The 14,031-nt window shown below is 45.4% G+C and overlaps 1 protein-coding gene across 4 annotated transcripts in view; it reads left to right on the top strand.

Moving 5' to 3' along the window:
• The window catches only part of ZFAT (zinc finger and AT-hook domain containing), a 77,454-nt gene extending 63,497 nt beyond the window's left edge, over positions 1 to 13,957 (top strand). The window contains exons 14-17 of one of the 4 annotated variants that reach the window (XR_014566774.1): positions 19 to 136; positions 2,306 to 2,436; positions 10,774 to 11,592; positions 11,656 to 13,957. Coding sequence is in view for 2 of the 4 variants with exons in the window: in XM_083749010.1 (XP_083605136.1) it covers positions 19 to 136; positions 2,306 to 2,436; positions 10,774 to 11,016 (492 nt within the window). In the remaining 2 variants the exon portion in view is untranslated. Of the gene's footprint in view, positions 1 to 18; positions 137 to 2,305; positions 2,437 to 10,773 lie in introns of all 4 variants that reach the window. The other 3 variants (XR_014566775.1, XM_083749010.1, XM_083749009.1) reach the window with 3 other exon arrangements.
• The last annotated feature ends 74 nt before the right edge of the window (positions 13,958 to 14,031 follow it).

The following is a 14,031-nucleotide window of genomic DNA, read 5'->3' on the forward strand; positions in this document are numbered from 1 at the left end:
CACTGGCTCTTTTTGCAGCCCAAAGCAGAAATTCCTGAAGAAATGCAGTATCTCCATATCACGGAAGCTGAAGATATGCAAGGAACTCAGGCCGCAGTTGCTGCCCTGCAGGACCTGCGATATACCTCGGAGAATGGTAAAACGTTCTCTTTAAGGAGAAACAAATGTTTCGCAAAAGCAATGTATAAATGCCGAGCGTTCAAAACGAGTCCCTGTACATTAGCTCAGTAATCCTTGCATGGTAATAATAATTATTATTTAGACCCCGCCCATCTGGCTGGGTTTCCCCAGCCACTCTGGGCGGCTCCCAGAAAAATATTAAAATACAGTAATTCATGAAGCTTCCCTAAAGACAGTACGAGTTGCAAATGTAGGTCTGAGAGTAACAACAAGAGAGAGTAGCTAACCTAGGGCCACCCAGAGAGATTGGTGGTCAAGATTGCATTTGAACTGGCACTTCCTGCTGCAGAATTACACCAGCATTATGTTGTCAACAAAAGTGGCTTCACTAGCGAGCATATTGTTTTGTTTCATTAAAGTTGCCAAGTTCGGAGCGACTCTGGGAAAGAAACACATATTGGCTGCAGCCTGGTGCCACCAACACAGCTGCTTCCCAAATTCTGCAAAGTCTTGAAGCAGTTCGGGACAGCACAGAGGCGGGATTGCTTCTGTTCTAACACTGAACAGCATGTATAGTGTTATACAGTGGTTCTGCAACCTCCTCCTGGGCCGTGTTCAGAAAGTGGGGGGGGGGGAGTGTTCAGACCCCTGGGCTCTCACTTGTGGTGTGCCTCAGGGTTCCGTCCTCTCCCCCATGCTTTTCAACATCTACATGCAGGCGCTGGGAGAGATCATCGGGGTTTGGGCTGGGTGTTCATCAGCATGCGGATAATATCCAGCTGTACCTCTCTTTCAAATCAGAACCAGTGAAGGTCCTGTGTGAGTGTCTAGAGGCAGTTGGAGGATGGATGGCAGCTAACAGATTGAGGCTGAATCATAACAAGACAGAAGTACTGTTTTGGGGGGACAGGAGGTGGGCAGGTGTGGAGGACTCTCTGATCCTGAATGGGGTAACTGTGCCCCTGAAGGACCAGGTGTGCAGCCTGGGAGTCATTCTGGACTCACAGCTGTCCATGGAGCCACAGGTCAATTCTGTGTCCAGGGCAGCTGTTTATGAGCTCTATCTGGTACGCAGCCCGAGACCCTATCTGCCCGCAGACTGTCTCACCAGAGTGGTGCATGCTCTGGTTATCTCTTGCTTGGACTACTGCAATGCGCTCTATGTGGAGCTACCTTTGAAGGTGACCCGGAAACTACAGTACAACTAATCCAGAATGTGGCAGCTAGACTGGTGACTGGGAGCGGCTGCCGAGACCACATAACACTGGTCTTGAAAGAACTACACTGGCCTTTAAAGCCCTAAACTGCCTTGGTCCTGTATACCTGAAGGAGCATCTCCACCCCCATCGTTCTGCCCGGACACTGAGGTCCAGCGCCGAGGGCCTTCTGGTGGTTCCCTCACTGCAAGAAGCCAAGTTACAGGGAACCAGGCAGAGGGCCTTCTCAGTGGTGACACCCGCCCTGTGGAATGCCCTCCCACCAGATGTCAAAGAGAACAACAACTACCAGACCTTTAGAAGACATCTGAAGGCAGCCCTGTTTAGGGAAGCTTTTTATGTTTCATAGATTATTGTATTTTAATATGCTGTTGGAAGGCGCCCAGAGTGGCTGGGGAAATCCAGCCAGATAGGCGGGGTATACATAATAAATTATTATTATTATTGAAAAGGAACTAGCACAGCAGTCCGAACCCCACTAATGCCTGGTGAAGAGTGTGAGGTGGGGTTGGGGGATGGACAAAAGTTCTGTTCCAGGCAATGTCAGCCTATAGCTGCCAGGTTTGCGCCTGGTGCCGTCAGGTGACAGCGGTGCAGCCCGTTCAGTCGGATTTGACGACTTACTGAGGTCACCAAAGGTAAATGGCACCTTGGAGACTGGCCAGTTTATTAGGGCGTAAGCTCTTATTCCTCCAAAGCAAACGTAGTGCCACTAGCGGGGCTCACTTCTAAGCATATGACCAGACCAGTGGTGAGGGGAGAAGACAAGATTCTGTAAGGAACCAGGGAAGAATGTGAAGAGGGATTTGAACGAGGGGTGAGCGGGGGAAGTTCTCGCTGCAATGGCATGGCGGGATGTGCAGCGGTGGAAACATAAGCAAAAGGAGATGAATTTGAACAGAGGATTGGCAAGTTTGTGTTACTGTTAACGCCGTCCTGGTTTTCATACTGACATTCTCTCCGATTAGGGGGACGACTTGACCCCGCGGCTGTGAACATCCTGCAACAGATCATAGAGCTGGGCTCGGAGCCCCACGATGCAGCTGCCGTCGCTTCTGTCGTTGCCATGGCCCCAGGAACTGTTACTGTCGTGAAACAGGTCAAAACTCTTTCCTCTCTTTCTGTGTGTGTGTGTGTGTGCATTAGACAGAAGGACTGATACTTCTGGCTGTTTGTTGTATGCAAATAAACAGTTAATATTTCTAAGCTATTTGAGACCACATTTGTTTAGCTAGACAGCTCAATACTGGGCTGTCCTTGCAACACCACCTTGAACCACATTTGTTTCTGGATTTGGCATTACAGAATGTGTGAATTCTCTGCCTAAAACAGAATGTAATCAACTTCATTATTCCTGTATATAAAGTTGTGGGGAGATATAGGGCTGGTTTTGATAGATGACATCAAAATACTTATTGCGAGCCTATTATGTTAGTGCATTGAGCAACTGGTAGCTCGGGTGAGCGAGACATCAGGCATGCAACCTTTTCCCTGGATGGTTCCAGCTCAGGATGGGGGGTGAAAGGATGGAGGCATCGCTGATCTTGGAAACTTATTCCCTTTCTCATTTGCTGCATTCAAAGTCCTTGCATGTTGCAGGTGGGGGAAAGCTTGGAGCATCATTCTCTCACACACATTTTGGAATTCTATGTACAGGAGTGACTTTGACACAGGGGCCGCACTCTCAAACTTGCAATCCCCCACAAGGAAACTGAGGTGATTGCAGTCTCATGAAACCATATGCCATTTGCCTCCTGGCTTGCTTGGTTCAGAGTAGCTACATTTCTTCCAGAGATAGGTTTCCACATTGTGGAGAAAGTGGCTGTTTAAATTGGCCTCTAGGCAAGAGAGTTGAGAAAATTGACCTGCATTCTGTTCCATTTCTGAGCTTTATCCTGTAATGAGGTAGCAATCTGCAAGCTATTGGAAGCAGTGAGGTTGCAGAGGTTCTTCTGGGGACTTATTTGATCTGTAGGATTTTATTGAAGTCAGGAAGGGAAAAAAATGGCTTTCTAATGGAAGTATGAGGCATCCTTCTCACCCCATTTTTATAATTAGGGCTTTCATTATTCATAAAGAACCTTAAGATCATGGTTTGCTCATAAAAACACATTTCAATAAAATTGTATGTTTTCAGATACTTGCATAAGGCACTGAGTCCTTGTTATATACTGTTAGCTTTTATTCTGTGTAGACACCCTTTGAGATAAATTCTTGTGTTGATTGCCAAATGACTTCCTTTGCAGCTTTTGTTTCAAATCTTTGTGTTGGTGGCATTATGCTAATCATTTTTGTGTTAAAAAAGGGGGGGATAGAAGTATATGATAATGCAAATATATTTATATATGCAGAAGATCAAGAGTGGGGGGGGGGGAGTCATATTCCAGGGAGTCCTTATCAAGTGTTGAGAAGCTAGACTATTATAAAGCTCAAGGATTGCTGAAAGGCCTGAGCCATAATCCTGTGGCAACTCAGAGCTACGGAATAGTGTGATCTCTCCTCCTCAAGCCCCTTCGGTTTCAGTCCAACTGCTGAGCAACAAGCATTGCTTCTGTGACAGATGAAAATGGCTACACTCTAAATACTCTTGGCATGATCTTCCTCTTCTTCTCCCTCGCCTTTGGCAGTGCTCATTGTATATTGCTTGTGTTGGCTGGAGCACCAGTTCTAGCAGCCAATGCAAGCAGCACGAGGCTCCCCTGTTCAAGGAGTTGGGGTGACTGGCCTACCTCACACTGTCAGCCTAGCAGTTCGAAAGCACACCAGTGCAAGTAGATAAATAGGTACCACAGCGGCAGGAAAGTAAATGGCATTTCTGTGCACTCTGGCATTCATTACGGTGTCTTGTTGAGCCAGAAGCAGTTTAGTTATGATGGCCACATGACCCAGAAAAGCTGTCCGCGTACAAAGGTCAGCTCCCTCAGCCTGAAGCGAGATGAGTGCCGTACCCCATAGTCAAATTTAACCATCCAGGAGTCCTTTTACACTTTAGTAACTGAGTAGCAATGGTACAGGGTTTCAAGTGGGCCAGAACCATTTGCAAAATTTGCATGGCTGCTTCTGCTGCTTCCCACTCCTCACCTCTTCCTTGTAGTCTCCTTTGTATTCCACCGCGTCCCCCAGGGTGTCTCTGCTCAGTAGAAGTGATGACTCGGGGAATCGGTTTGGTAGCCCGAGAGAACCAAACTAGCTGAGAACTTGAACAAGCCTTGCAGAATCTCAAGTTGAGCGAAATAAACGCCCCAACTATTCTTCGTTGCTTGATCCTCAGCTTTCTGTCATACGTTGTTGAAACGTGAGCAGGTACATCTAGTCGTAAGGGGCTATGTGTAAGAAACCAAAGAAATGGTGTCCACGTTCCGCCATCACACATTTTTAAATCACTTTCATAAATGTAACACAGAAGACAGGAGGCTGCTTTTTTCAGGTGTCATATTGTAAAATCATCATTAACCATGCTAGATCTTGACATATATACCTGTATACCTGAAGGAGTGTCTCCAACCCCATCATTCTGCCTGGACGCTGAGGTCCAGCACCGAGGGCCTTCTGGCAGTTCCCTCACTGCGAGAAGCAAAGCTACAGGGAACCAGGCAGAGGGCCTTCTCGGTAGTGGCGCCCTCCCTGTGGAACACCCTCCCATCAGATGTCAAAGAGATAAACAACTACCTGACATTTAGAAAACATCTGAAAACAGCCCTGTTTAGGGAAGTTTTTAATGTGTGACATTTTGATGTATTTTTAATATTTGTTGGAAGCCACCCAGAGTGGCTGGGGAAACCCAGCCAGATGGGTGGGGTACAAATATATTATTATTATTATTATTATTATTATTATTATTATTATTATTATTATTGACATATGTAAAAATTAGATACATCCTAGAGCTATAGAACGTACAAACAGGGGCACCTAAAATGAACCAGAGCATGGGCCATCTTCCTTGTTGATAAAGGCTTAGCTGGATTTTTTATATCAGGGGGAAAACATTGAAAGTTGTTGGCATTCATCTGTCTTGAGAGAGTGGAGTGTGTCTCCAGGGGTGAAGTCAATCTGCTGCATTGGCAGCACCAAACTGACCTCCCCGGGGTGCAATCCTAGGCAGAGTGTGTGGAGGTCCCCCTCTCGATCTGGCTGATGTGGCCCAAAGGAAAGCAGAGCAATACGTTTGGTACCAGCTTGGCTGCAGGAGTTGCCAGAAAGGCATACCAGGTGCCATCCAACCACCTTAGGGACTCCACTCTGGATTTGTATAGTATTAGCCTTTTCTTCTTCTGAAGATATCCCGCAAAGCCTAGATGAGCTACCTTCCCAGGTGGACGAGCCTCATGTGTCCCTCACTTCCCTATATAGTGGTACCTTGGGTTAAGAACTTAATTTGTTCTGGAGGTCTGTTCTTAACCTGAAACCGTTCTTAACCTGAAGCACCACTTTAGCTAATGGGGCCTCCCGCTGCCGCCACACCACCGGAGCACGATTTCTGTTCTCATCCTGAAGCAAAGTTCTTAACCCGAGGTACTATTTCTGGGTTAGCGGAGTCTGTAACCTGAAGCCTCTGTAACCGGAAGTGTATGTTACCCGAGTATCAGTGTACAGCACATGCAGAAACTGCCATCTTGAGGTTCATTGTTGGGCTCTGGGGTGGGACTTCTTGCAAGCCAGGAGGGATCTCCAGGGTGCTCCCCATTTCTGGGTACCACTTCCAGTTACCCGGCACCACACGTGTACGTGGTCACACACAAATAGATTGCTAGGAAGCAAGGAGGATGCTTCAGGTAGCAATTAAAAAGAATGTAGGTGCTGCCAGGAAAAAAAAAATGGAAGGGCATCTCCAGTTGGCTTGGAAGCTGCTGTTGTCTCATTGACTCCCTTATTAGAGGGATAAAGGAAAAAAGCAGAATTTTGGGAAAGATGGATCAATCAAATAGGACCTAAGCAGAGGGGCATGTAAGTGCTGAGCTGACGTGAAGTGTTGCCAACCTGAGAAACACAGCAATTTGTCACGCTAAGAGGAATATAGATAGATGTCTAAGAGAGAGAGAGAGAGAGAGAGAGAGAGAGAGAGAGAACAAGGAGTGCCACAAGTGAAAGCAGTTAATCATTTTTCCTGGAATGACAAAACCAATGAAAAACATCTGGATAAAGGCAGGTAGAGAGGCTGTTAACTTTCTTTATTGGCCATTTTCATTTCAGGAGAATATAAAATTGAATAAGCATTCCGTTTGTCGCCCTTGCGCCAAATGAGATTCTAGTTTCATTTCACTTTCGCGTCAGCGGCATTTTTATTTATCTTCCTCTCCTTGTTATTTATTTGCGCATCTCAGATGCATTTAAAATTATGTGCGGCTTTCAACGTAAACAAAGCCAATTTCGAATCCCATTTAAGCTACAATATACTTGCTTGCAGGTCTCGGTGAATGCTGGGCAGTGAGGCTTGTTGCCTTAGGAATAAACGTGTGTGGTGTTTGCAAACCTGTTTTGTGATACCACCTGGAAAACTAAACGGCCCCCTCCCCCTGCCATCTGAAAAGACGTTGAAATTCCATCACCAGTGACAAATCTCTTTGGATCCAAACACAGCAGTGAAATAGAGGTTTGCGTACCTATTTCAATGGCCATATATGTTTTCATTTGGCTACCTGTCTAGATCCAGCAGTATAAATTGTTATATATGTGTAATCTGTACAGTTCTTAATGCTTGCCTCGGATAGCCCAATACCTTGGTAGGCAGCTGACAGACTCCATGAAGCCCGCTGAGATCCTCTGATTGACCCATTGATCCTCTGGTTTTCTCCCTCTACACACACACAGAAACACACTTCTCTCCCAACTTTCCTTACAAGTGGTGCGCCAGGAAAACCTGCTCCCAGTTGCACCTTCTAGGGTTGCCATATTTTGAAGAGCAAAAAAGAGGACACATTTGCCGGCTTTTGACTATGGATCTCTATGACGACTCTCATCATGAAAAAGAGCACGTGTCCTGGAAAAAGAGGACATATGGCAACCCTGCGGGTACACTCTGGTTATCTTTACCATCCTCACATGCTTGTTAATGTCCGCACTTTGTATTAAAATGCAGCTTAAAACAAAGGATGGTTTGGGGCCAACAAGTTAAGGCATGCTGCTCAGAAGTTCCTGAAGTTCCCACTGTCGCCACGCCACAAAATAAGCCAGAGCGTGGCTTGCTGTTCCATTTGAACCCAAGCTCATCCTTCTCAGTCAGTAGAGCGCGAGACCCTTATTCTCAGGTCCGTGGGTTCGAGCCCCACATTGGGCAAAAGATTCCTGCAATGCAGGGAGTTGGATTAGATCAGGGGTAGGCAACCTAAGGCCCAGGGGCCGGATGCGGCCCAATCGCCTTCACAATCTGGCCCGCAGACAGTCTGGGAATCAGCGTGTTTTTACATTAGTTTCCTTTTATTTAAAATGCATCTCTGGGTTATTTGTGGGGCATAGGAATTTGTTCATCCCCCCCAAATAGATAGATAGATAGATAGATAGATAGATAGATAGATAGATAGACAGACAGACAGACAGACAGACAGACAGACAGACAGACAGACAGTCCGGCCCACCACATGGTCTGAGAGATAGTGGACTGGCCCCCTGCTGAAAAAGGTTGCTGACTCCTGGACTAGATGATTCTCATGATTCCTTCCAACCCTGCAATTCTGTGGTTCTGTTATTCCCCTTCCCACAAGCAGTAAGTGAAAAACAAGAACTCGGTTCCCCCTTTGTTTGGAGACTGGGTTGAGGCAGCACAACAAGCTAGTTTTATCCGTGCAGCACCAACAGAATTCTTTAATAATAATAATAATAATACTGCCCGGACACTGAGGTCCAGCGCTGAGGGCCTTCTGGCAGTTCCCTCGCTATGAGAAGCCTAGTTAAAGGGAACCAGGCAGAGGACCTTCTCGGTAGTGGCACCCGCCCTGTGGAACAGATGTCAAAGAGAAAAATAACTACCAGACTCTTAGAAGACATCTGAAGGCAGCCCTGTTTAGGGAAGCTTTTAATGTTTAATAGGTTATTGTATTTTAATATTTTGTTGGAAGCTGCCCAGAGTGGCTGGGGAAACCCAACCAGATGGGCGGGGTATAACTGAATGAATGAATGAATGAATGAATGAATAAATAAATAAATAAATAAATAAATAAATAAATAAATAAATAAATGTGTAATTGAGTGAGACTGCTAAGCTTGGCCCTATCACAAAGCTAACACGTTAATGATTGGTTTCTTCTGCCTCTTCTCTCAATGATCTTTATTTACTTAGGCTACCACATGCCTTTCTCCCCCCCCCCCCCCATGGTCCTGCTAGTTCCCAGCTCTGTGCTGTTTCACAGTCTTATTAGAAACAGAGGAAGAGTAAAGGATGGTTGTTTTCAATAGTGTGTCTTCGCCTGCATGGCTTACCGGTTGCCGCCTGTCACTTCGAGGTGTTGCATTGGGCTTTTTCACTAGAGCTCCAGCTCCTGTGTTGTCGTCGTCGTCTTTCCTCCTTCGGATGAAATTAAACAGAAACGAAACCTGAATGAAAGATATTCATTCTCCAAACGAAAGAAGAAGCCAACCTAAATCAATTAAACGGCGCAGCCAGCTTGGCATAAACTGATCAATGTACACATAAAATGTCCTTCTGTTGAGCACAGCTGTGTCATATAACAAACCTTTTGGCACAACGCAATTGCATTTTGGCTTTCATCTAGGAAAAAATAATGATGATGATGGCTCCCTTTCTTTTTGTTTTACCTCTCCCCCATTCTCATGCTTCATTGCTGGTACCATTATTATTTCAGAGAGCATACTTGCTGGAAATGAAGGGAGCCTTGGGCCATCTGATATTTCCATTACTGGCCTGATGGGCATTAAGTGGATATAGTTTGCAGGTACTCTGCATGTTGTATTTGGGGGAGAGTTGATTCCTTCCCCCAACTTTCCATTTTAAATGATTGTGCATTGGCAATTGCAGATCTTTGAATGAAAATCCATAGTAAAGTGGGCTCAGATGTTCCGAGTTAACTCGTTTTTAATGCAAAATTGTCTGTTGAGAGAAAATTGTCCTTTTTTTTTACACCCAGGGAGTATGTTTTGTGTTTGAACCTGTGTGCTGTAGATTAAATGCAGTTTGTTTTTGCTCCCCTTGGGAAAGTAGCTATTGGTCTGGGAGAAGAAGAGTTTGGATTTGATATCCCGCTTTATCACTACCCGAAGGAGTCTCAAAGCGGCTAACATTCTCCTTTCCCTTCTTCTCCCACAACAAACACTCTTTGAGGTGAGTGAGGCTGAGAGACTTCAGAGAAGTGTGACTGGCCCAAGGTCACCCAGCAGCTGCATGTGGAGGAGCGGAGACGCGAACCCGGTTCACCAGATTACGAGACTACCGCTCTTAACCACTACACCACACTGGCTCTCTCCCCATGGGAGGAGGTGAATAGAGAAAGAGTTCCAACGAAACAAATGATGGTGACCAACCTCTGCATAACTTACATGCTCTGCTTTCCCCCTACAGTGGCTCACAGCCATGATAACCATTGTAAGGCTGACCGTCTTAGTGCACACCGCTCTGAATAAATATTTGCTGAGACAGAAGGTGTCAGGTGTTGGGGTGTGATTATTAAAACACACTCACTTCAGCATGAATGTCTTCCTGGAATTGTACCTATTTCTCCAGATGATGCAAATAACACAGTGGATAATGCGTTGGTGACCTTGTTTCAGATCATTGCTCAGCCATGAACCTCATTAGGCGACTTTGGATCAGACATGTTCTCTCCTTCAGTCTTTCTCGTGGTCCTTCTGAGGATAATATGGTCCTTGGGTGGGTGGGATTAAAAATTGATGATAATGGTGACCAGTCCTTCTGGCAAGTGAGCCATGGTGCTGGGCTAATCTACACTGTTGTTCAGATGCATCTCCTTAGTATGGAATTGCTTCTAGTCCATTGAGTGGATATCAATGCACTGATGTGCCTGTATTCCCCTTGGGGCACAGATTGTCTACCAACTGCTTAAACTCATGGGCTGTGATTCAGCAGAGGGAAAGTGCATAAGGAAACCAAACTCCTCTGTCATCGCCTCGGCTCTGCTGTTCACTTGCCAGCGATGAAACGTCTGTACATGCACTGAAACCCTTAAATCTTGGTTATGAATGCACATCCGTTAGGTCTTTCAGTAGTTCAGTATTCCTGGGACTTTCTGCATGCAAAGCAGGGCTCTTCCACTGACCCACATCCCTTCCCTAGTGGGTCATCAGCCGTACGAGCTCATCTGTTATTTAACTGAAGCAAATACTGCAGTCTCCTTTAGTACCAATAATTTATGAAATACGGGGCTTGGTCATTTATTCGCACCTAGCTTTCCTTGCTCTCGTTTTAGAAACATTGCAGCCCCGCCATCCAAAGAAACCCTTTGTAACGTCTCCCCTTTTCTTGCAGGTGACAGAAGAGGAGCAGTCAGCCAACCACACAGTGATGATTCAGGAAACACTGCAGCAAGCTTCCGTTGAGCTGGGTGAGCAGCACCATTTGGTCGTCTCCTCCGATGAGGTGGAAGGGATCGGGACAGTGACAGTCTACACCCAGGGGGGAGAGGCCTCTGAACTTATTGTGTATGTGCAAGACATGCAGTCTGTGGAAGAGCAGGTGGAGGAGGAGGAGCAGCCTGGACAGAAAATCTAGATAAAATTCCCAAGGGAGACCAGCCTTCTGGTACCGCCAAACTGCTACATGCTTTGTTTTCCAATGTATATTTAATGTTGGGCAAGAACAGAACCTCCCGCAGCTGCTACTCTATCATATCTTTAGTCTTTGGCAGATGGCGCACGTGGTTGTTGACTGGACTGGTGGCTTCTTCTTTTTGCCAGGAAACGTTTTGGTACGTACTGAGCCATGTGCAGCTTCCTTTCACATGGCGCTACTCGTAAGGAACGCCTGAAGTCACAGCAAACAGATCCATGCAGATGGATGGTCATGACCACTACCTTCTGGGATAAAAGATACTTTTCCTAGAGCAAGAGGTGAACAAAAAAAAAAAAAAGCAAGAAGAGTCAGTGGCAGTGGACAGCACTTGATAAACGCTAAAATGTGTTCGTGTTATGCACTTTAAGAAGACTGTAGACGGAAAAGACAATTTTAGCAACCGCCCGGAAAGTTCAGATTTTAAGACTTGCCAAGCAACAGGCCCTGCAGCGAAGCTATTCAGAAGAACAGGCTCCATTGGGTTGGGTTCACTCAACATGCAGAAAATGTGGTGGTGTGAATCGGAGCCAGCTGTTCTTCAGTGCTGCTTTCTAAACGGTTTTTCTAAATAGTGTTCAGCATTTTAACCTCCCCAAAGACAGCTTTCCTTCCTTTTGTCACTGTGAATTGTTGAAGACCCGAGATCATTACCCGAAGAAATGTGTTCTCTTTTATCTCGTATCTTTTAATCTTTTAAACCGGGACTCTGTGCCAGTGAGCATGCCACATTTTTATTTGGATGGGATCTAATCTGACACGCGAGTGAAAAGATCCCACCTCTAAGGGTCTTTCAGATGCACAGTCCCTGCCGAAATGGAAGTGTTTTATGGTTGTGACATATTTTGGACACGTATATTGCAGATATATAGTGGATTTCTTCCCTTTTTTTTCTATCCGTGAAGCATTATTTCCTTGTCTCTCCCTTTCCTTTTTTGCAAGCAATAGCAATAACTTCAGAAATATATATTTTAAAAAATCATAGCTTGGGCACAGTTTTTTAGATTAACACACCCGCTACAGGGTTATGTCTCATATAATATACAATGGATGCCATGTTGAAGCACTGAGAAGTAATACCAAGCCAAAAAATCTGTGGAAGCCACAGTGATAGAATGATATTTCGGGATCCTATTTCTCCCAGCCTGGCAAACGTTGAGCATTTTCTCCAAAACAAAAAGCACTAACTCTGCATCCTTGAGCTGCATTGAATCACTCTTCTGTATTGATTAGACACAGGTGATCTATGGAAGTCTTATTCTTTTTCTGTCTCCTTAAATAATAAAATAGATATCCACTATGAGGAAACACCCAAAGTAGAGATGCAAGCATCTCTTGCTGTAAGTAAGGGCTCAAACACTCTGCTCTTGGTGGAGAAAAGGGCATGTGATTTGGAGAAAGACTCTGTTTCAGGGGAAACCAATGTGGTGCCCTCTGGATGTTTTCGGACTACAATTCCCATCATCCCTCACCATAGCCTCCTCTGGCCAGAGCTAATGGAGTCTTAACAACTTCTAGACAACACCATGTTGGCTACACCAGCTTATCCATGTGGGTTTTTTTCAGTAGGCCTTGGGGAATGGATCTAATTTGGCCCTATGTATTCTGATCTCATGTCCCGTGTTCAGGTTGTGATTTGAACTACATGGCAATGCATTCAGCAGAGAACTTAACCACTGGGCTCCACGAACAATGTCACATCTCATTGGGTATCTCACAGCTGACATGCGAGAGTGACAATTCCTTGGGCTGTGTCAGGAAGTGGGCAGAGGAGGAATGGTGGAGACCGCCTCCCCAGCCTGACCCTTCCAGGGAAGAAGAAGACAGTTCAGAATTACAACAGGGATTTGAGGGAGGTCACAACACAGAGGCAGATGAGGGGGAAAGCTGGGAAATAATGGGAGAGGAGGAGGAAGAAGAAGCACCAGGGAGGTGACAGCTGACGGACACAGTGTCTTTAGAAAGCATTCCAGACCCACCATCTCCCAGAACCTGGTGAGCATTGAAAGTAGGAGAGCACAGAGCTCAAAGGCAGAGGGCACGTTGTAGCACCTGCAGTGATGACTCTTGAGGAAGTGAGAGAGACAGAGTGGGTGGAGACTCAATTGGGACAACACCATTATTCCAAGAGGTTGCATTCCAAAGCCTCTCTCTGTGAATATTGAATAAAAAGCTGATGGTAAGGACTTTTCTTTGTTTTATCCATTCCTGGCAACCTGCCGTGGGGGTTGGGTCCTCTACCGCCTGGCAGGTTGTGGGGTATAGTGTAGGAACGGGCTGACTATACAGCAGCTATACAGCTCCTGCCTTTTTTCACCAGTGCATCCTTTATATTGTCATTCACACGAACTGTATTTTGGGGTGGCATCTGGTATGTGAGACCGAACTCTTTCTCTTTTTTGTAATCTCAAACCCCCGTTCCTCAAATAAATATCAGACAAGGTGAAATTTAAAACTCCCGTCACTGTTTTGCAGGATCACATTTATGTATATTCAGTGCGGTGTCCTAAACTGCATGTGGGGAAGAAACTAGCTTCAGTCGAACCTACACATTTCTGCTGTAAGTCCATCTGCTACAGCTGCCTATGGCTCCAAACTTGGTTTTATGTCGCATCCCGCAAAGTAGCGATGGTTTAAATGGCATGGCAATAGATGCACACAAAACGGACAACAAGAAGTAAATAAGGATGAAATAGATATGGAAGAAGAGATGTTGTAGCAACAGGACGAAGAGATGGACGTATGCTTGTAACAGGAGTGGGAAACCTGATTTTATTTTTTTTAAAGAAATTGTATTAAATTACATTTGGATGGATTTGCAATAATTTGGAAAAACCAATAAATCATAATAAATCATAAAAAAAGACAATGGATGCACACCAAACAGAGAAATGACCTTTTAAAATTAGCTATCCTGTCTCCAGTAGGATGCTTGATACGAAGATACGTAATCAAACA

Source organism: Podarcis gaigeae (assembly GCF_964106915.1).
Source record: "Podarcis gaigeae genome assembly, chromosome: 7".
Classification (NCBI taxonomy): domain Eukaryota; kingdom Metazoa; phylum Chordata; class Lepidosauria; order Squamata; family Lacertidae; genus Podarcis; species Podarcis gaigeae.